Genomic DNA, 21,016 nt, shown 5'->3' on the forward strand with positions numbered 1-21,016 from the left:
ACGCTGACCATCTACCACTTAGCTGCCAATCCTCTGACGAGGCTGCTGATCTTCACGCAAAGTTGCAAGCACACGATTGTCCAAAACGTCTCGACGCATGAAGACTTGGGTGCTAGCCAAACCCCCTTAGTGAATCGTTAATTGATTAAAGGGGGACATTTGTCTGCATTAGCGTATTAAAATCATCGCGTGGAGCAGCTCGAACGGCGGATCAATGGCACGACAACCAAATTAGTCGGGATAATATTTACATCGGGAGCTCGAGCCGGCCTCCACTGGCTGCCATATTTTGATAAGAAGCGGCAGTCTCACTAAAGCGACACGTCGCAAGTCCATCCGTTTCCTCCAGTGCTTCACCTCATCAGGGTCACTGCACGGCGGGAACAGCTGCAAATGGTCTTCAGCCCATCGCAGGAAAGCCAGAGCTGAGATTCAAACCCGGAACCTCAGAATTGTGAGGCAGACACGCTAACCGCTCGAGCGACGTGCCGCCACATTCCAAGTCGCTGGACGTGAACTTCAAGGGAGCATCTGAACAGCGTTCAGCAACACGTGTTGTGTAAGGAATGCCTCTCTATAAATGACCGTCGGTCAGCTGCCCGCTCAGCGCCCGCGGCAGCGCTGCTCGCACTTGACCAGAGCGCACCGAATAATCCGCGTCCCAATGTGTGTAAAACAACGGCGCTTTTAACGCGTGACCGCGCTATAGCCGAAAGGCGGGGCGAGAACGCGGGATGTCTCAGAAGCGCTTCTGAATTCGTCCGCACTTTAACGCCACCATTGTCGCATTCCTTCCATTCCTCCGTCATATTTCTGCGCCCACAGGTGGCCAAGGCACGAGCACCTGAAGGAGTAGCACAATGTCCACAATGTAAATTAAAGCAAAAATGTGGCAAAAAACGGGATTCTTTATACTTCATTTAATGATGTCGCTATTGTATGTTTTTAGAAGGTACAATATTTTAGAGTGCTATTTTCTCATTCGAAAAATCTTTTTGTTGTCGCTTTTGTGTTGCTACAAGTTTGCTCTGACCAACCAATCAGAGGAAGGAAAAATGCTGAAGTCCGTCGAGGGGCAGCACTCCGGCCCTGTGAGGACCAGTTTGAAATCTGATTGGTTGAAGAAACGGCCCCATGCTAATCTAGCTGAAGTTACACAGGCCAGCACCTCTGATTCTGAAGACCCTTGGAAGATTAAATTGACATGGCAACACATAGAGGGGGAAATCTGATTGGACGAAAAAAGAAAATCTAACATCCGCATGTCCTGGAAGTAGTTTAGCCAAGGGAAATGCTAAGAAATGAAAAGAATAGACTTTTAGGAATACATTCATACAATTTGATGGAACAAATATTAGAATTTAGGCCAGCAGAGAAGACCTTGCTGGGCTCGACCCCCCCCCCCCCCAACATGGGTCCTATGCTGCAAGGGGAGGAGGGCAGTGGAGCAGAATGATGGCCCCGGGCCGCAGCAGGGTTGCGCACGGCCCTGGGCGCCGGCTGGCATGAGATCCCGAGCCAGCCGCGCACGCACCAAAAAACCCCCAAAAATGCACAAGCCCAGAAATGCCGCTTGGACGTCTCGCTTGGCTCCCGAGACGAGAGAGGGGCTACGAGGCCACGAAAACAGGAAAAGCCACTTTACTGTATTTGTCCAGCGAAAGTAGGTCACAGTTCTCTGCAGGGATAATTGCGCTCTCGAGATTCCGGCGCGAGATGGTGGCAGCAAACTCGACTCACTTCACAATAAGCAGCGGCAGTTTGACACTTAGTGAACATTTGGATTTTTTGGGGGGGAGAGCCTTCGAGCTGTTTATTAGCACTCGGATCATCAAACTAAGATAATGGCAACCCCAAATGTTTGCCTTAGTAATCTCCGCTAGCTTAATGTTAACGCACAATGCAAAACGCCACAAACGGGCTAACAAATAGCACTGATTGTCGCGGTGTCATAACCCTCTCAGCAATGGATGTTTGAACACAAACGGTAAACCAACACGTGTGGATTGACACTACAGCAATACTCACGTGCATGTATTCTTTCTCCTCTGCAAAAAAACGACCGGTGTTTCTTTTAGCGGAGATTACCGAGGCAGTTGTGATACTTCTCAATTGAAAGATAATATAAAGAAATAACTAGCTTCATAAAGTGTAGCAACTGTACGTTGGGACAAATTGAGTCACAACAATAGCGGTGGTGTTGTACGTGTAGTGTAATAAAATGGTCCAAATTTGATTGGGTCCACTTCCAATATCACAACTTGCAATTCACGTCCTTTCTTATTTTTCAGACTTAAAATGAACGAAAATGCCATGACTCCATTTCACTCCCCCCCGCAAAAATAAAGTTTTTGCTCAGAAAAATACTAAACTATAATATTATACTCTATAAAAACATACAGCAATGTTATGATGAAATAGAATGTAAAGAATCAAACTGTTTTTGCCACATTTTTTTGCTTCAACTCAATGGACAACAGTGTGCTTTCTAACACAAATGAAGAAGAGTTTCAAATAGTCCCAGTGTTTGTGTTCAAATATACGTTGCTTTAGGGGTTATCGCACCGCGTACACCCATGTTATTCCCGGCTACTCTTTTGTCCGGCGACACTTCCTGCCGAGTTGATCTCACGGCCGACGGGTCGGCCTCGACATCTGCGGCGCGCATCGATCGGGCCCGGCTTTAAAAATGTGCCGAGACAAAATCAAAGCTCCAACGAGAGGCTGCGATGGCGGCGCCATCTGTCCTGTTATGTGGCGTGCCATGCTGTTCCTCTCACGTTGCCTCTTTTCCAGTTGAAAGTGGTCGCGGTGCCCTTTAAGAGATTCGCAAGCTCGGAAAAGCGTCAAACGTGACCGACGTGCCGTCGTCTGTCCTTTGATGCCCCCCCCCCCCCCCCAAACAACGCGTCTTTATGCTAATGCGGCATTCTGACATGCTGTCTCTGTGAGGCACTAATGGCATTACGGAACAGTTACAGGGGGGGGGGGGCGACGACACGAACCGGCAGCGGCGTCTCCTTTGCTACCTCAGCAAAAGGCGAGCTCCGCTCACGTTAGCTGCCGGCTCCCATATGCTCCTTGAGAGTGTGACACACTTGCATAGCCAGGCCAGGACAGTTTACATAACAGCATATTGTGCATGCTATTCAAATAGCCCAGGGTGCACACATGGTCTGGAAGCGCAAAAGCAAAAGGAGACCATCGCTTGGAAAAGTCCGCCTTTGGTCCCAAAGTGGTTCCTTTCCTATCTATGCCAGCGGCATATAGTGACAATTATATATGTTGATTGGAAGTGGGCTGTGAGATTTTTTTCTAAAAAGTGCCTTGCCTCAATCAATGTTGAAAACGGATTTATTTCCCTCATCGGCGTGTGAAAGCGCACACAGCAGTATCCCGCCTTGGCTGGGCTCTCTCCAAGACCTTAACAGTTTTGCGTTGACCCCGAATGTCCCACGCGCTATTTGCGAACACATGCATGCATTCCAACCATCGCGAGCTACTTAAACGGCGCAGCTAGCCGGCAAACGGCTGCCATTTTCTAACCAGACTGCTTTGTTGAGTGGCGAGCTGAGGCCTAATCCTAAAGGCGAGCGGAGGAGGAGGACAAAGAAAGAAAGAAAGAAAGAACAGAAGAAAGAAAGAAATCAAGCTATTTCCGCACACGGGAGGCTGTGGGGGAGCATCACACAGGTGAGTGCACCGTGTGCGCGTGAGTGTGTGCGCGTGGTTGAGGTGGGGGTCGCAGACAAATTAATGACGGACGGCCTTTGTGAGTGCAAGGGCGGGGAGGGAAAAACAACAACAACAATGTGTTAAAATGCACTTTTGGTAAGAAGAGAATATAATTGTGCAGTATCACATGAGCGCTAAATAGGGCGGCGAGCCGGGCCTGGAGAATTGGGTCCCGTTAAATGGTGTCATCGCTCAGGCTTGGCTTGCAAGCAGAGCAAAAATAACTCTCGGTGCATTTTCGAGACAACGTGACCGCCGGACACGACGGTCGGCGCACCTGCGCAAGCCCGGACTGGTCGCTGCTCGGTCACAAGACCGACACGAGCCGGTTAAGACAACCGCGTTGGCGTTAGCAGCAAATTAACAACAACTAACTAAAAAGTAACTTGCGTTCTAATCGCATGGGATCGAGCAATGCAAACTCAAACTAGCAGACATTCCAACAGCTTCTTCCCTCTTGCCATGAACTTCTTAAACAGTTAATTTACAATTCCACTGTAACATGCTGCCAATTTTGTCTTGAGATTGCGGTAACATCTCTGTCGGGCCAATTATCCATTATTCGCGCGCTCACTCTAGTAGCCTCGCCACGCAGCACTATTTGCATATCTGTGGCAGACCAATACTGGCCACACGTGCGGTTGAGAAGTATCTGCACCATTTGCACAATTGACACTGTGCCAGATTATCGCACTGCTAGTCACTTTCAACTGCTTAAATTTCCTGAAGTCTCTGCGCCATTTGCACGGTGGTCAATGTACCAGACTGTTGTTCGATGTGTCATTTCAAACTGCTCTAAATTGCGAGAGGACTCTGCATCGTATGCACAATTGCGCCCCAAAAAATGATCTATCGGCCATGACCACATTACCTTCCGTTGCTCAGTGACTCTCTGTACTTTGTTTTTATATCTTCTGTCAAATGGCTGTCTGTTGTCGTACTAGAGCGACTCAAACTACTGGAGACAAATTCCTTGTGTGTTTTTGACATACTTGGCAAATAAAGGGGACTCTGATTATTTGTTTATAACCCCAACAAAAATCTTGAATAAGCGGGCATATACTGCTAATAGGCATTTTTGGGCTTGGTTCCCTCCCCAAAAAATTTAAAAAGGAAAAAAAAAAAAATAATAAAATTATAAAAATGTGAAAAAATTGGAGGAATTGTTTTAAATATGAGTTCACTGCTTTCAAAAGTGTTTGGTGGGGTAAAAACTCTCAAATGTTTTTATTATATGGTCTCTCTTTATAGCGATTTTTTTATCGCGTGAGGGTCAGGAAGGTACGAGGGCTTCACCGTAAGTATGGACAGCGTTTGAAAACGACAACGGTGTTCGGTAAAAGTTCAAGTAGCGAAAGGAAGACGGCAACGAGGCAGAAGTCGGCCATGTTTGCTCGCTGGCTGTCTCTCCCGCTGCGCCCTCTCACGCGTCTCATCTCCTTTCCGCTGCGTTGCCCGCACGCAGCCGCGGCTCCTCTGGCGTCCGGCGTTGCCGCACGGAGGCCATTGGTCAAGTGTGCGATCGCATGACGCGGATGTCACCCCGCCCCGGGCGTCGGGTAGCCGCGGAGATGCTGACACATCGCACCTGATGCCCCCCGACGCACAATCTAAAGGACCTTCAAAATGACTGATTCACCAGTCCATGCCAAAGAGAAATACGCCGGCTTAATAATTCCATTTAGAACCACTTAAACGCACATATGTCTCTTTAAGCGCGCTCATTAAACATGGCGGAACGGGCTCGTTTAGCGAGCGCGACCAGAGGTCACGCCTCTACCAATATGGCCGAGGCGGAGGAACGTTAAAAGCAATTTACTTTATTTCTCCATTGATGGCTGGCAGTGAACGCAACTCACTTTACAATAAGCAGCGCTTTAAAAAAAATAGTGAACAAAAGCCCCCGCGATAAAAAAATAAAATACAAATAAACACTTCTAACCAAAATAACCAACTTCCTGCGTGGGTCTTCGAGACCTTTTCTGCATCCGGTCATATTGGACGTGTTCACCCGATTTCGTGCGGATCAGCGAGACCGGGGTCACGGAGTTCACAACGTTGCAGGGGTGATACTAATTGAGTTTTGTTGGGGTCATGTTCAGAACACCCCCCCCCAAAAAAAAATTATAAAAAAAAAAAAAATCATATATACTTTACAAAAACTGCGCAGTATTCTGGCATGTCGAGAAATCCAAAAAGGCACTTCATTCATCAATCGAATAATACAAATATATTACTTATTAAAAATATATTAATTACTACTTAATATTACGTGGGAATAGTCTTAATATGTGTAATATAATACTATGAGTTTAATGTCATAAAATATGAATAAAGCCATTTATTTTTCAGGAAAAAAAACCCCAAAAAAACATTTCAGAGAGCAACGCTGTCTATTATTTTTAGATTAAAGACATAACACAGTGGAAGCTTGCCAAGCCAACAACAAACTAACGCAGCCCATCGTAATCGTTCGTCTCCAAGGCAACTAACTTTTTCTCGGCGGTTATGTTCCTCAAGCTGTACAAAAATGGAGCAATTACGCTGCCGTGATGCCCTCGCATGTGGTCAAGGAGAGCCAGACAAAACCACCAAAATACCAAAGCAAGGAGCTGCTGAAGGCCACAACTCACGTCCAGACGCTCACACGCAGACTGACCGGCCGACCCGACTCCTCCCGATGTCACGCACTCGGCCCCGCCTCTCAAAGGCACACATCCAACACACGAATCCCACAGCAAGTACAAATAATGACATTTCAGAAAACCAGTTTATTCTTTACATTTGTCGGCTTTCTTATTTTTCTGTATGTTTTTTTTTTTGAGAGGGGGGGGGGGGGGGGCGCAACAGATTGACGCCATTCAAAACGAACAAGACGCACGCATTCTTGGGGTGCACACCTCCGACCCGGACCCACCCTGTCTTCCTCACCGGCTTGCCCACTCACACACACACACACACATATCAGCATCCCACCAACACACACTCGCCCTCTTATGCATGAGTCACTGTAAAGGAAAAAAAAAGAAATAAAATAAAATAAGGGAGCGACAAGTAAAGCAGCCTTAGCAAGTCACTGAGCCACACCACCTGGTATGAAAGGGGGTCTAACGCAGGGGTACATGGGGGGGGGGGGGGGGGGGGGTCTAATCATGGTGGTCCTCAAAGGGCTAGACTTAAAAAAATAATAATAATTGTTACATTATTAGTCTTGATTTGTTTTTGGAGCACACGTCAAAGGTGGCATCTTGTTGGAGTTATTGACGCAGGGAACGCGACCTTCAGGAATCCTGACATCCCACGCATGCCCGGTGGTCGTGGGGGCGTGGGGCGAGTGGTGGGTGGGGGTGATTCCCCTCCAAACAGCTGACTGCGTAATGAAAACATTGCGCCATTCTCTTAATGCATCACCTATAAAACGCGCGTCCAATCGACACTCACAAGTGGGCATTCTGCGGCGCGTTTTGCAGATTGGATGACTTTTCGTGGGCTGCAGGCTGCGTGAGGAAGGGGGGGGGGGGGGGGGGTGCGGGGGGCAACAACCCCCCACGCTGCCGATGCGGTAACACGTTCCAGTGGAGCTCACGCACGCGCATAAAACCTTATTGCATTTAAACAGCCAATCGTATTAATTATAAGTGCATGATTAAATGGGAAATTAGCAGCGAAATGGGAGGAGGGGGGGCGGGGGGGGACTCATGTGCGCCATTCTGCAGCCACACGCCCCTGCGCGCTTCTTACCTTCCCACCGTTTGGTTGGCGAGCTGCCTCATGCGATTGAACTGCTTCTTCATCTTGAATTGTGCCACGATCAACGCCCACCGGCAGTCCGCATCGCTGCACGCCGAGACCGAGCTGGAAAATAATAGCCGCAGACACGCTCAACGTTCGGCGTCACGTCATTTCCCGTCCTCGTCGCCGCGTGCGCCCACAGCCCGAACGCGCTCTCGCTCCGCGGTTACATGATCCCAAAAGCGCCCGCCGCGGCCGTGCGCCGGTCTCGCACGCTGCTGCCTGCCCGCAAAGCTGCTCGACGCCGCCGCTCAGAAGGAGAAAGCACGCCGCAATGCATTGTAGGAAATGTAGTCTTTGCGACACCGGAGGGGGGGGGGCGCTGCGGGACCAACTTCTGTGCTCAAGCAAGGGCCTGCACTGAAAATAAGAATAAAATGAAGTGAATTTGAATGGACTTAATTCCAACCTACAACGGTTGCACATGATTCAAATGTGGCAAATTAACATTTACTGCTTGATTATTTTCGAGGACAAGAATGGCAAATCTTGTACCTTTACCACCAAAAACGAAGTACTTTCCCCCCCAGTGTATAACATTGTCCTTTATGAAAACATACAGTCATATCGTAATGAAATAGAATGAAACCATTTTTGGGCTTCAATTCAATGGCCGTTGTGCCGCTGCTTCGCCGCCAGGGGGCAGTAAGATACAGCAGTACAAACATACAATTGCTCAGTTAACCGCGGTAAGGTTTGTGGTTCTTCGCAGAAAAAGAATAGACGCCGTGCAAAACGGGCAAAATTGTATATCCCAGTCACAATGCATATCCTCATATGATATTGTTGCTACAATTGCAAGAAATTAATAGCAATTTTCTGTGATTTTTTTCTCCATGTACTTCTTAAATAAATATTTTATATAGACCATACAATTAAATAAATGAAACATCAGAATCAGAATCAGAATCAGAATCATCTTTATTTGCCAAGTATGTCCAAAACACACAAGGTATTTGTCTCCGGTAGTTGGAGCCGCTCTAGTACAACAAACAGTCAATTTACAGAACACTTTGGGGACATAAAGACATTGACAAAAAACAATTGTGCAAAAAGATGCAGAGTATAAAAAAATGAATAAAAACCAAATTTCCAGTGGCCAAATAAATGCTCTAGCTGCGAACATTATTATCTGTCGATATGTGCTGCTCCACTGTTTGTGTTCATATCGAGGTTTGTTAAAGGGTAACACAATTTAATTCCCAATTCCCAATTTGAATGAGTGCAAAGGTCACTAATCTGTTCCAGCCCTCCCAAAAATTCTCCCCAAAACGTCAGTTTTTTTTTTTTTTTGAAAAGTAAACTTGCACTCGATCGTGTTGTACTGTACGAAAACACACAAAAACAATCATCAATAGCTCGAATGAAAACAATCAAACAGTTTGTGCACCACGATTACATGTTTCACTTGACATTGTGCTGCTCCTTCTGGCGTGCGCGCGCGGCCACCAGGGGGCAGTATAACGCTTACACAATAAATCCAGGAAGAAGACGGTGCGTCTCAAATCTGAAATCTGCACTCACGTTTGTCTTTAAGAGGCGTTTCCTAGCACGTAACGTCAGGTGGACTTCCTTAATAATAATCATCATAATAATATAATCACAAGGTATCGTTTAGTAATCTTGAATATTTGACTTTCAGACGAAAGTTCCATTAATCATAAAGCTACTACCAGCCTAGTGTATTTGATGTGTAACTGCAAGCAAAGTCCCACTCTTTTAAATTGCATTTTTTTTTTCCAACACTAAAAATAAATGCTAAATATCTCCAATAAAAACTGATTGCCCAACTATAGAGGGATGACGCCGATGGCCGCATCCAATCATATCTCATCGATGCACTTCACTTGTTGCTGCTTTGAACCCAAGTGTCCAGAAGAGGGCGGTGTTGTCTTTGCGCATACTTCAAAACCCCTGAGATGGGATAACGAACAGCATTGGTGTTGCGGTGAAGCAACGGATATTTTAAACACAAATGTTGGAGGAACACATGTATACAGGCAATATAACAATACTCACAGGCATGTATCCTTTGCGAACAACAACAAATATTCCTGTGGTTTACTGAGCAAGTGTGACCATCTTTTTGTATATGTCGTGATTGTATGTTTTCAAAAAGTAGAATATTATAGAGTGTCGTTGCTCTTATTAAAAAAAACACCCTACAAAAATGTTTGTTGGAGGCTGGAACTGGCCTTGACCGTCAGGAAGCCGTAGGAGAGTATCGAGTCCACAGTGATGCATAATGGGCCAACAGGTGCGCTCGGCACCGGTGCCACAAGGGCAACGAGGCCTCAGGGAGAAAGTGATACGGATTTTGGGGGGGGGGGGCGGGGGGGCGGGGGGGGGGGGGCTGTTTGTCTTCCCCCCATTTATCTCCCCCGTGTGCCGCTGTGGAGCCCTCGCCCTTGATCTCAGACCTTTGACCTCTTGTCAGATCATTTGTTAACATTAGACGATGTGGACCAGATGCAAAACCCTGCCTGGCCCCCCCACGCTACAAACGTCCGCCCAACATTTAACACTTTCCAATGCTTCGTGCGCACGTCCAAGTCGGGATTAGCCGACGAATTTGATCGACACCTCTCGCTCTTTGCTGGACAACTTTGATGAAGCGAAAAGTCTCACACACACATGCAAAACACAAACATAAAAAACTGTTAACAAAAAACAACAACACAACCTGCAAAATACTCATATATATATATATACACACACACACACACACACACGCATATATACACTGTTCCCTTGCTATATCACCTATTGCAGATTCAGTGCATTGCACATTTTTTTTTCATATTCATATAATGATTTGCAATTTTGCAGGATTGCTGTAATTTTTTGAGATGGTAAAATGTTGTCCAGTACTACTGTGCATTGCTGGACGTTTGAGTTTAAAAGGTGTTTAAGAGTATAGAAAGTGTTTGTAAGAATATGGTACAGGTTAATAGGTGAGTGTGTGTCTGTGTGTATATAAGATAAGAGCGGTCGTACATTTTGAAATATGTATCAACGTTACTGTAACACCAAAAAAACCCGCACAAGCAAACAAAACAAAACATTCACAGGACGCAAAAAACTGTCTCTTGTTGGATCCTGCGTCCTCCTCAACCATGGAGCGTCCACTTTTATGGTGGGGGGGCAAGCGGTCCGCCTTCCGCCGCGTTGTTGCTGCTGATGCGTGTGCAGGCTTGCAACAGATGAAAGGCTTTGCGGCGACTTGCTGGACAAAAGGACGCCACCCGGGTCCTTCTAATGTTAGTTTGCCTTCAAACAAACAAGGGCAGGGCAGGTCGCTGGGTCTATTGGCGTGTCCTGAGCTCGGGTTAAACAGAGGGAGAGCGTGGCGGCGTAGCACGCCTTTTACTCACATCGGTCGGGTCGGGCGGGCCCCGACGAGTCAAAGGTCTGTCATTAAGCAAAAGTGTGGCATATTCGTCACGGAGTTGTGCTCGTGGCAGCAGATAAGTGACGACGGTGACGCCTCGCCGCGACAAACGGCATCTGACAAAATGGCGCCTTCGCTTACAAGTGCTCCAATTTACAACCGATTAAGTTACGAGCTGTCGCTTGGTCGATTTTTGTTTTGCTTTATTTGCTTTGTGTTACGAGCAAAGCAATACCCACAGGCATATATTCTTTATCCTCTGCAAAGAACGCATAACACTGCTGCGGCGTCGGTACGACCTCAATTCTACTTGGATTTTTCTATGGACAGTATGTATATACTTCCCCCTGGTGGCCAAGGTGCCAAAGCCATCGAATATGGGAGGAATTGCTTGCGTTACATTATTTCATTTTATTGTGAAACAATACCAGATTACAGTGAGACAGAAAAATTAACACATTTTCATTTGTGCGAGTGTGGGTATATGTACATAGTAATCAACATTCTGTAGATGACTGTGTGGAGGGGGATGACACTATATGTATTTGAAAAAAAATATGCATATGGTAATAATAGTGGGAATAAAATTCAGAAAATTCATATTTTACTGGTATAATATTGTGCTTGATTAATTTCTGACGTGTCAGTGAAAGCCCAAGTGAGGCGACGCAAATGTGGGTATCAAAAGGAGGAATTCAGTTTCAAATTCCACATTCCTGTTCGAAATTGCGCAAAGTCGAGAACATAAAAGCGTCCGCATGAAAGCACCTTTGTGTCGCTGGGATGATCTCGTCTCGTTTTCACGTCAGCTGCTCTAATCCTGTTTGCATTTCTATCATACAAACCCAGTTACATATTTTCACAGCGCATGCATTGATTTTTAGCACACTTAACAGATCAGGTACAGTGGAGCCATCTCCGACAAGCACGTGCATGCATGCACGTCAGATGATGGCAGTGACGAACTGTTCAAAATCACAAAAGCGGCTTTTCCTAAACCTATGTCCACACCTTATAATTAGATTGCATGACTTATCCACTAGCTTTTTTGCATTTTAATCTCCATTTACCGAACACAAAGCCGGGTTGACTCGGCTCCGAGGCTTCGCGGTGTGCGTCCGCTCCGTGTTTAGCGTCTAAAAGGCCTCGTTGATAACCATCATTTTGCTGCCATTTGATGTGCGTCAAAGCTGGCGGGGCCAGCGCCGAAAACCCGTAATATCTGCGCTCGTCAGAAGTCCGTGTTTTCATTAGGCCCCAGGTGACCTTTTAAAGACGCACCGAGCAGTCTGGCCCCAGTCTGACACACGAGCTCACCTCAAACGCTGCCATTGGGCGCTTGGAGCTCGCGATTGCGGTTTTGCCTCAGATGTCCCGTGGCACAGGGGTGGAAAGTAGCTGTGAACGATTGCAACTAGTATAAAAGCGCGGATGTTATTAGATAGTGAAGGTTTACAAATGTTTAAAACAAACTTTTTTTAAATTCATTTATTTTTTATAAAGACTGCGACGATTGTCTGACCTACTTTTCGTCTTATCCCCCCCCCCCCCCCGTCACAAAAGCTTTGGAGCACATTTGATCACACGCCAATGTTGTATGTTTACAGATAAAGGTACAGTACACACACGACAGCGATTGCAAAACACAAGGCAGGACGGATTTAGCAAGCGCGTTGTCAGAGTTTCACCGTTTCATTGTGTGTCATACAAATCATATTTTTCGCAATTAAGCATCACATCTATTTATTGTGTGTATATTGCTCAAATTTGGTCGCAAATTGGACAAAATTACAACGTTAGAAATGGCCAAAGTGACCATAAAATGGCCGCTTCAAACCAAAATGGCAGACTTTGTGACTTTTCAGGCATGACTCGTTGAGACTTTTTTGTGGGTCCACTTGGACATGTCAACCAAATTTCGTGTTGCCAAGTGAAATAGTCTTCAAGGGCAGAATTTCCCCGAGATCATTTATAATCATCATAAATTTTCCCCAAGATGAACACGAGCGAATATGCTACTCGATAAATGCAAATTCATGGAAAGTCTCAAACACTGTCAAGTGTATCGTTACGCAAGGCCAGCACCCGCCTCGGCGTAGCCTTGAGGTTTGATGGATCCGGGATACAGATTGTGCTCAGATGGCGCACGATTTATGAGGCGTCACGAGGCGAGCCACCCGGGCGGCGAGCCGTCCGGCGTCTCTGCCAACCCCTCGTCACGGTTCACAGACTGGGGGCCAAAATAACAACGCGTCGCAGTGGAGCCGCCCGGAATTAGCGTCGCAAAGGCTGAGATTGGCGGGATCCCTCGGCGCGACCCCGACGTTGAGGGTGGACTCCACCAAAAATGAGCAATGTCCATAAATCCTTCGTCGTCAGAGTTCTAAATGTACAAGATATTATTAAGGCTCCGCACCCAGACCTTCGGAAGGGAACCGACTTGGGATCATCATCGCTCCGACAACTGCAATTTTAGAACTGTGAGCCTCCGAGCCCACCGGTTCCTGGCTCCTCTTTGACATACAAAGATCTTAGTCCCTCAGTCTAGATGTATCACTTCAACATGCCGTACTTTCTGGGCACCAATTACTACTTTCCTATTAGGCCTTGGTGCAGTCATGGAGCATCTTCGGGCGTTACAGAAAGAGCAGAAAAATATGCAGATAGCTGAACAGATGAATTGGTGAATAGCGAAGCGCGAATAGGCGGGGCTTCACTCTGAAGGCAAATTCACATCCCACAACAGAACCAACTTCGAGACCGTTGTTTTTACGCAGCACTTAAACTGGCATCTCTCCAACACACGGGTCCATTTCCGTATTTTCATTGGCAGTGCGCTACTTGAACCTCCTTCACTGCGTTTTTCCAAACTGCACATAATTATTATTTTAGAGGCCGAGCCCAACGCAATAATCACCCTCTCGTCCCGATGACTCCGCGCCGGAGGAATGCAGGAAGCGTTCGATGACTGAGCGACCTCACTTCCCTCAACCCGGAGCTGAACTCCATTAAGAGCGGCTGGCAGTCTGTAATTTTACCAACACACCTCTTATCGTGTTTGTCTTCTCTCTTCCCCGGGCGCCCCGAACCCTCCTCGTAAAACAAGCTTTACTTCACTTCTGCCAGTCAAGCACACTGGGGCCACATGCACCGCACTCGACAACTGATTAAGACCGCGGCAAACACGACTTCTTCTTTGAAGAACTACGAAGCTGCGGTGGAAATATTTGGACTCCAGTCCAGTCCCCAGTCGCACCCTGCCAAAGCGGGGCCATAGTGACGGAGGAGGCCTGAGGCGCCGGGACCCCACAGAACCGCACCGAGGCCAGACATGAGCCGAGGCATCGAGTGGGCGGCGGCTCGTATTCAAAAGTGGCGCGAGCGGTTGGAGCTGTCTGAGCAGTTAGATTAACACATAAAGAATCGGAACATTTCATATCGCGATTGGCGTGACCAAAACGCTTACGGTTATCGGTATTATCACGACACGGCTATAAAGCCAATCACGCGAAACCTCGAGTAATTGACGTTCACCCTAAAATGTTTATAAGTGCCTGTTGGACTCTCTCAAAACGTCTTCCACTAACAACCCAGGCTAAACTTAGCTCCTCCCTGACACGCAAAGCTCGTCTCCCGTCTTAGTTCCTCAGCACCGGTGTTCTGCTTTCCTATTAGACAGAACTTTGGCACCATCTTGTGGCATCATACGGAATTTCAGAAAGAGCACAAAAAGGCAAATAGGCAAACATTTTTTTAGGGTAATGTTGTAGAATGAGTTGAAAATGATATTAGTGTTGGGATTATAGTTTGTGGTATAATTACAGTTTAAACTAATAATATAGGCAGCTATAAAAAAAACATTCTCTGTTCGCAGCACGGCTGAGTGCAAGGGATTACCGTATATCAATACCTATTAACACATATCAATGACCGAGCAACCGATGAAATGTTGTAACACACGCGCTTCGTGGGTCAGTATTTGGCGAGATTGTGAAGACGATCTGAAAACGACTGCTTTCCTCCCGGGTTTCAGCCGGGACCGTAACTTTGTCAAGATGCTTTAACCCTGTCAATTTCTGGACCTTGATGTCTCCCCAACACAACGAAGCCATTGGGAGAGCACGCCTTAAACGAACACTACATGGATATCGTTTACACAAAGGATGTGTGCCAACTATTTTCTTTCCAATATGCTGACAGTGTGTTTAATTTGTCTCGCCTATTTGTATTTTTTTTGGTGTGTGTTATAAGATGTTTGAGACCCTGGAAATTGTGTGAAACAGTACAAGCACACGCGAGTGGCAAAATTGATAATGAGCGTGTGAACCATCTGGATGTGAAATACTGCGCAGTCGAGCAAGACACCGAACACTCTGACTTCGGGAAGCGCATCACCATCACGGACGCTGATGCGTTCACGATACACATTCAGCTACTCCCGATACGACACTATTCAATCCAATTACGATAGGCAATTATTCACTCCGATTACGATACGATACAAATCAGTTCAACAATGTTACGATCCACTCCAATTATGATATGACACAATTTACTCCAATTCCGATATGAATTATACAGATGCATGATTCACTCCGACGATGTTGGGATACGATTCCCTCCATTTACAATGCTGTGCGATACGATTCGCTCTGATGCATTGCCCTTCACTCCAATTATGACGCAATACCTTTGGTATAACACACTGTGATATCATATAGTGCAAGATAATCTTGCATTAATCCCCAGAGGGGAAATTCCAGAAAAGTGCTAGTCTGAGGCATTACGATACATTACAATTACATACGATGTGATTCACTCCAATTAAGATCGAAACCGATTCCGTTCAATTAAGAAATTATCAGATTAATGCCAATTACAATGATCTGTATAATTGGCCGCATTTGATACAACACAGTATAATATGCAATGCAAAGACTAGCGTTACGCCGATGTCATATGATTCAAAACAATGAAGACATGATATGATTCCCTCTGATGACAACGCGGAAGCACGGGGTGAACACCAGACAAGTACCGAGATTCTAACCCAGGACCTCACGTCTGTGAGGCAGAGCTGCTAACCACGACTTCACCGTGCTGTCTGAGATATGTTCATGTTATTAAAAAAAATGAATACAAATAAACAAATTAAAAAAACATACAGATGCTACAGATTGTGGTCACAGATTATGATCAGTGGTTCATCAGTTTTGAGTAACAGTAAACTAATGTTTTCTTTGTGGTTTGTTTGTGATCTGGATTATTATTTGTAAGTAATATGACAGAAGTTCTTTTATCAATTATATATGGAACCTTCTTTTTTTTTTTTTTGGTTGTCAAAACAAAGTGTTTAAAATTTGGCCATCGGATCATAGACGCTTAGGACAATGAATCAGTGACAATCGCCCTTTTGTAAGATGGTTGAATAATTGACAACAAAAGTTGTGCGAACAGTAGAAGTAGTTTAAAGCAAGGTAAAAAAATAAAAATAGGGCAAGTCAGAGTAAGGTAATTTAAAACCCTCTTAAACCAATCAAATTACATGTTACAGCTTTTATTCGTCTAAATAGATTTATGCCTTGAAAGTGCCTCATCTGGATTAGCGGCACTTTAAGGAAGGGAAGAGCGCCTGCTGCGGAAGACATCCACATCGTCTCGTCCTACTCCCCCCTAAAACCATCAAAAAGTCATCGTCGTCTTCATGTCAGCTCACGTACAAGCGCGGTTTCCCGCTCACCTAGGTTTACGCAAGACTTTGGCAAGAACCGGAGCCACTAAGCCCGTGTGAGCCTTGCAACCTGCCACCAGGTTTCCTGCCTTCGCGTCCAGGAGGACAGCCAGGAAGGGATAAAACCATTTCTGCAGGATCAAGGGAGGAAATCCTCTCAGGCTGTGCACAGCTTCTCCCTGAACAGAGAATTTATAGACATTTGAAATAGCCTTAGCCGCAGTTAAAGACCTTAGGGGACTCCGAGCGGCGTCTTGATCTTCGTCTCGGCTCGCCCGATAACCCGACCATTAGGCCGACGGCTTCGCGTGTCTCCGACCTGCTTGGGTCCTGCTGCTCTTGTTAGGATTTGTTTGCTGCTTCTCTGGGATAGATGAGCTCATCCACTCAAGCCCAATTAGCCAGCGTAAGATCGCTGACATCTGACGTACGGCAGACACGCCATCATGCGCTCGTAGGAAGTTTACGACTCCACGATGGTCGCCTCCGTTCCGCGTTAACTACAAAGCTGTGGCTGCTGTCCACGCCGGCACGTCATAAACCAGAAACGCACGGTTGCGGACGACCACGACGTACCCCCGCTGGCTATATTATTGTTGCCCTTGGAGGGCCGATTGAGACTGTGAAATCATAAGCGCATAACACCAGCACAAACAGTCGGGAGCATCGTAACGTATGCCGCCAAGAAATTACAGTACAGTAAACCGTCGTTTATCGCAGGGGTTAGGTTCCGGACCAATCCCACAATAGGTGAAATGTACAGCTCGAAGTCTGTATTATAGTGCCCCCAGGTGGCCGAGGCTCACACAACAGAGGGAGCAACACAATCGCCATTGAATGGAAGACAAAAATGTGGCAAATACTGTTTAGTTCTTTATATTCAATTGTTTTATTACTATATCTTTTTATGTAATACAATATTACAGAGTGCCATTTTTGTTTAAAAAAAACTCATTACATTTTTGTTATAAGACTGGGACACACTGATGGAATTTATGAGTGTTTTTCTTTTTTTTTTATGAGCATGGTCACAGAACAAATTAAACTTTAATCTCAGGGCACCATGGTATATTATACAATACAGTGCTATTTTCTATTATGATTATCATGATGTAATATGGTAGACAAGTGGTTCACACATCCGCCTCACAGTTCTGAGGACCAGGGTTCAAATCCAGCCTTGCATGTGTGGAGTTCGCATGTTCATCGAAGACTCTAAATTGTCCGTAGGTGTGACCGTGAGTGCCGATGGGTGTTAGTTTATATGCGCCCTGCGACTGGCTGGCGACCGGTTCAGGATGTACCCGCCTCTCTCCCAGAGTCAGCAGAGATAGGCGCCCCCACACCGGCGACCCCCGTGAGGATAAGTGGTATGGAAAATGGATAGCTGGATGGATGGATAATTATAATAATTATATTTTGGGGTGCTGAAACAGATTAATGGCATTTGAATTCATTTCAAGGAGGAAAATTCATATTAGACATGAAAAAATTGAGTTGCGAGCTTGGTCACGGAACAAATTCGACTCGCAAGTCAAGGTAGCACGTCACATGTCTACACTCGAATTATGTAACAATGTACTTTTTTTTTGTTTCCAGCTACAAACACATCAGCTTGACAAGAACACACATGCGGGTTACATTTGCATTTAATTGCCGAGCGCTGAAACGTCAACAAAACAAGGTGAGAAGCTGGTAAACAACGCTATTAGCAGTGTGGCGCTCGTGTGGGAGGCCACGACTTTGTTTGGCTAAAAAGAAAAAACGGAAAAAAAAAAAAAAAAAAAACGTTTATCTTGTAAGCTGTTGAGTGTCCTGAATACTGCATCAGCATGAGTTCAGATTTGTTATTCAGGCCTATTTTGTGTTGTGGAAGAGTTTGTTGACATCATCATCATCCAGATGAAGTGTTACAGTGTTTCCCCTTGACTATTAACAAATCATTATTGGGTGCATTTATCTTCACGCACCATCAAGCATAACAGATGGAACAAATCTGCATCGCTCACAAAGTGGAAAAAAAAAAAAAAAAAAAAGTGTCTATGAGCAAGCATGAGTGGGCCCACAAAAGAAGGCAAAACCATGTTTCTATTTTTAAACACTCATCACGTCCGTTTATTATGATGAATGCACAAAAAAAAAAAAAAAAAAAAAGTGTGACAAAAGCACACGTTTCCTCATAGCAACTGAAAAGTGGTGGCAAACCTTGCCTATAATCCGAAAACAAGCCGGTCGCAGTCGAGTAGCACGTTACAGAAAAATCAAGAAATATATATATATATATATATATATATATATATATATATATATATATATATAAAACGCGTCTCTGTGTCTGTTTGCATTTTGCCATCAATCGCACAATTTCTGTGAGGGAGATTTCGGACAGATATGCTTCATGCCTTCTGCATAACATTCTGCTGTCGCACGTGAATGAAGACATTTTTCCTCATGGTTATCATTACATCGCCATAATATAATTTTAACCCTCCCGCACACTTTAAACACATTTTAACTTATTTAACCACACTTTAAAGTAAATTTATCACTCACTATATTGCATATTCTGTACAAAGCATTTCTTTTTTAATTGATCAAGTGTAGTGCAGTTACTCACCTGCACACCTTTAGTAAAGTCAGCTGGCTATTTGACTGTAATATGGCAGCAATGACTCATACGCATAAATGGGCTTTTTTTTCCTGCTTTGCAGCAATTTCAACTCACACATTTGGGAAGTCCCTAAGTTGCTTTGTAATGCAGTAAACGAGACCGGAATGCCACACGAACCACAGTGGAAGGAATTCACAAATACCAACCTAGCACAATGTACAGTTTAGCTAATACAAACACTCATAAGAAGATGGGAAAAAAATCCAAGTAAAGAGTAACGTTGAGCTTGATTTTGTAAGACCTGTCGTAAGAAAGGGCACCGCAAAGAATTCTGGACGCAGCAGCAAGCACCATGATGCTTTTTGCTGCCTACCGTGCCGAGACTGTGATGCATAGCGCCTAATCGTTTAGCCAACAAATGGCCCGTGTTTTGCACATGTCACTCAAGCAGAGGACACCCACCTTTTAAAGGCATGCGCTTGTGTAGAGTATGTGGCAACTTCAAGTGAACATATAGAATACCTGCGAGTATCACATATTAACAATGAATTAAATATTTGAAACATTTAAAGCGACAGTATATAAAGAATACAGTTAATAATCAGTGATGCACGGCATGTTATGGCACAACATGGTACTGCACTTCAGGTGCGCAACTCTAAATTTCAACTGTCAAAAAAAAAAAAAAATAATCAAATTGCAAAAAACAATAGCTTACAAATCTTCCATGTAGCAGGGTCACCAAAGATAAACCACGACATAGCTGAGGTCCGCTGTAATATTTCACTTTTTCTTTTTAGCCGTCTATCCTCAAATGTCCCAATACATCTCCACCACCAAAGATTCCTTTGTAAAGGCAACATCTTTGGCTACAGGTCTTTGTATTGTGCAGCTGTACCTAATGTAGTGACCCGCGAGCGCATATCTCACGTAGCGTCTGAGGGACGAGATAAGGGGCTTAGATGAAGTGGGGGGGCTGGCGAAACGCTGACTGACATGGCTGCTCAGGGGGGGTAATCCTGCTAATCCTCTGCTAGCTCAGGGGTGCACTGGAGCAATGGGCCTATGACCCCCACGCCCCAAGACGCCACGCACACGCACACGCGCACACACACACACACACACACACACACACACACACACACACACACAGACAGCTCCCGCGCTACCAATAAGGCCTCAGAACTCAAAAGTCACACGTCCTCACCGTGATTTGCAGAGGATGCACCGCACCCTTCTTCCACAGTAAACCGTTCAAATTTATGGCTTCGCGAGACGCACCGATACACTGCACGCAGTATATAATATAACTGGCTCACATGCAAGTGCGCGTTCAACGTGTTTGGACACGAAATGAGTGGCTATTATGAGGCCAGTTACCTCTGACTCATTGGAACGACACCAGGAAAACGTGTCAAGGCCAAACAAAAGGCAGCTGATCCATGACACACGTTAACATTCACAGATAAAACTGCATTTTGTAATGAGTAATCATTTTTGTTAGAGTCTTGTGCATTTCTTAATCAGACTACTTTGCAAACAATGATCATTAATCCATTCATTTTCTATAGCGTTTGTCCTCCACATTTTGCCAGTGTAGTAATAATAATAAATTAGATATACAATTTTGAAAAATGCAGAAGCATATTAATAATAGAAAAATGTATGGTATACTTAACCACTGAGTGGGATCTGAATGCTTTTGACTGGCAGATGATGACATTAAAAAACAAAACAGGAATGCGTTCCACGTAAG

The 21,016-nt window shown here is 45.3% G+C and overlaps 1 protein-coding gene across 4 annotated transcripts in view; it reads right to left on the reverse strand.

The window, feature by feature from the left end:
* Positions 1-7,757, reverse strand: part of arhgap44a (Rho GTPase activating protein 44a) — a 29,338-nt gene extending 21,581 nt beyond the window's left edge. For all 4 annotated transcript variants that reach the window (XM_061700568.1, XM_061700567.1, XM_061700570.1 and 1 more), the window contains exon 1: positions 7,477-7,757. In XM_061700568.1, the coding sequence (XP_061556552.1) occupies positions 7,477-7,529 (53 nt within the window). In that variant the 5' untranslated portion in view covers positions 7,530-7,757. The remainder of the gene's footprint in view (positions 1-7,476) is intronic.
* Between the last annotated feature and the right edge of the window lie 13,259 nt (positions 7,758-21,016).

Source organism: Phycodurus eques, chromosome 16 (assembly GCF_024500275.1).
Source record: "Phycodurus eques isolate BA_2022a chromosome 16, UOR_Pequ_1.1, whole genome shotgun sequence".
NCBI classification, from domain to species: Eukaryota; Metazoa; Chordata; class Actinopteri; order Syngnathiformes; family Syngnathidae; genus Phycodurus; species Phycodurus eques.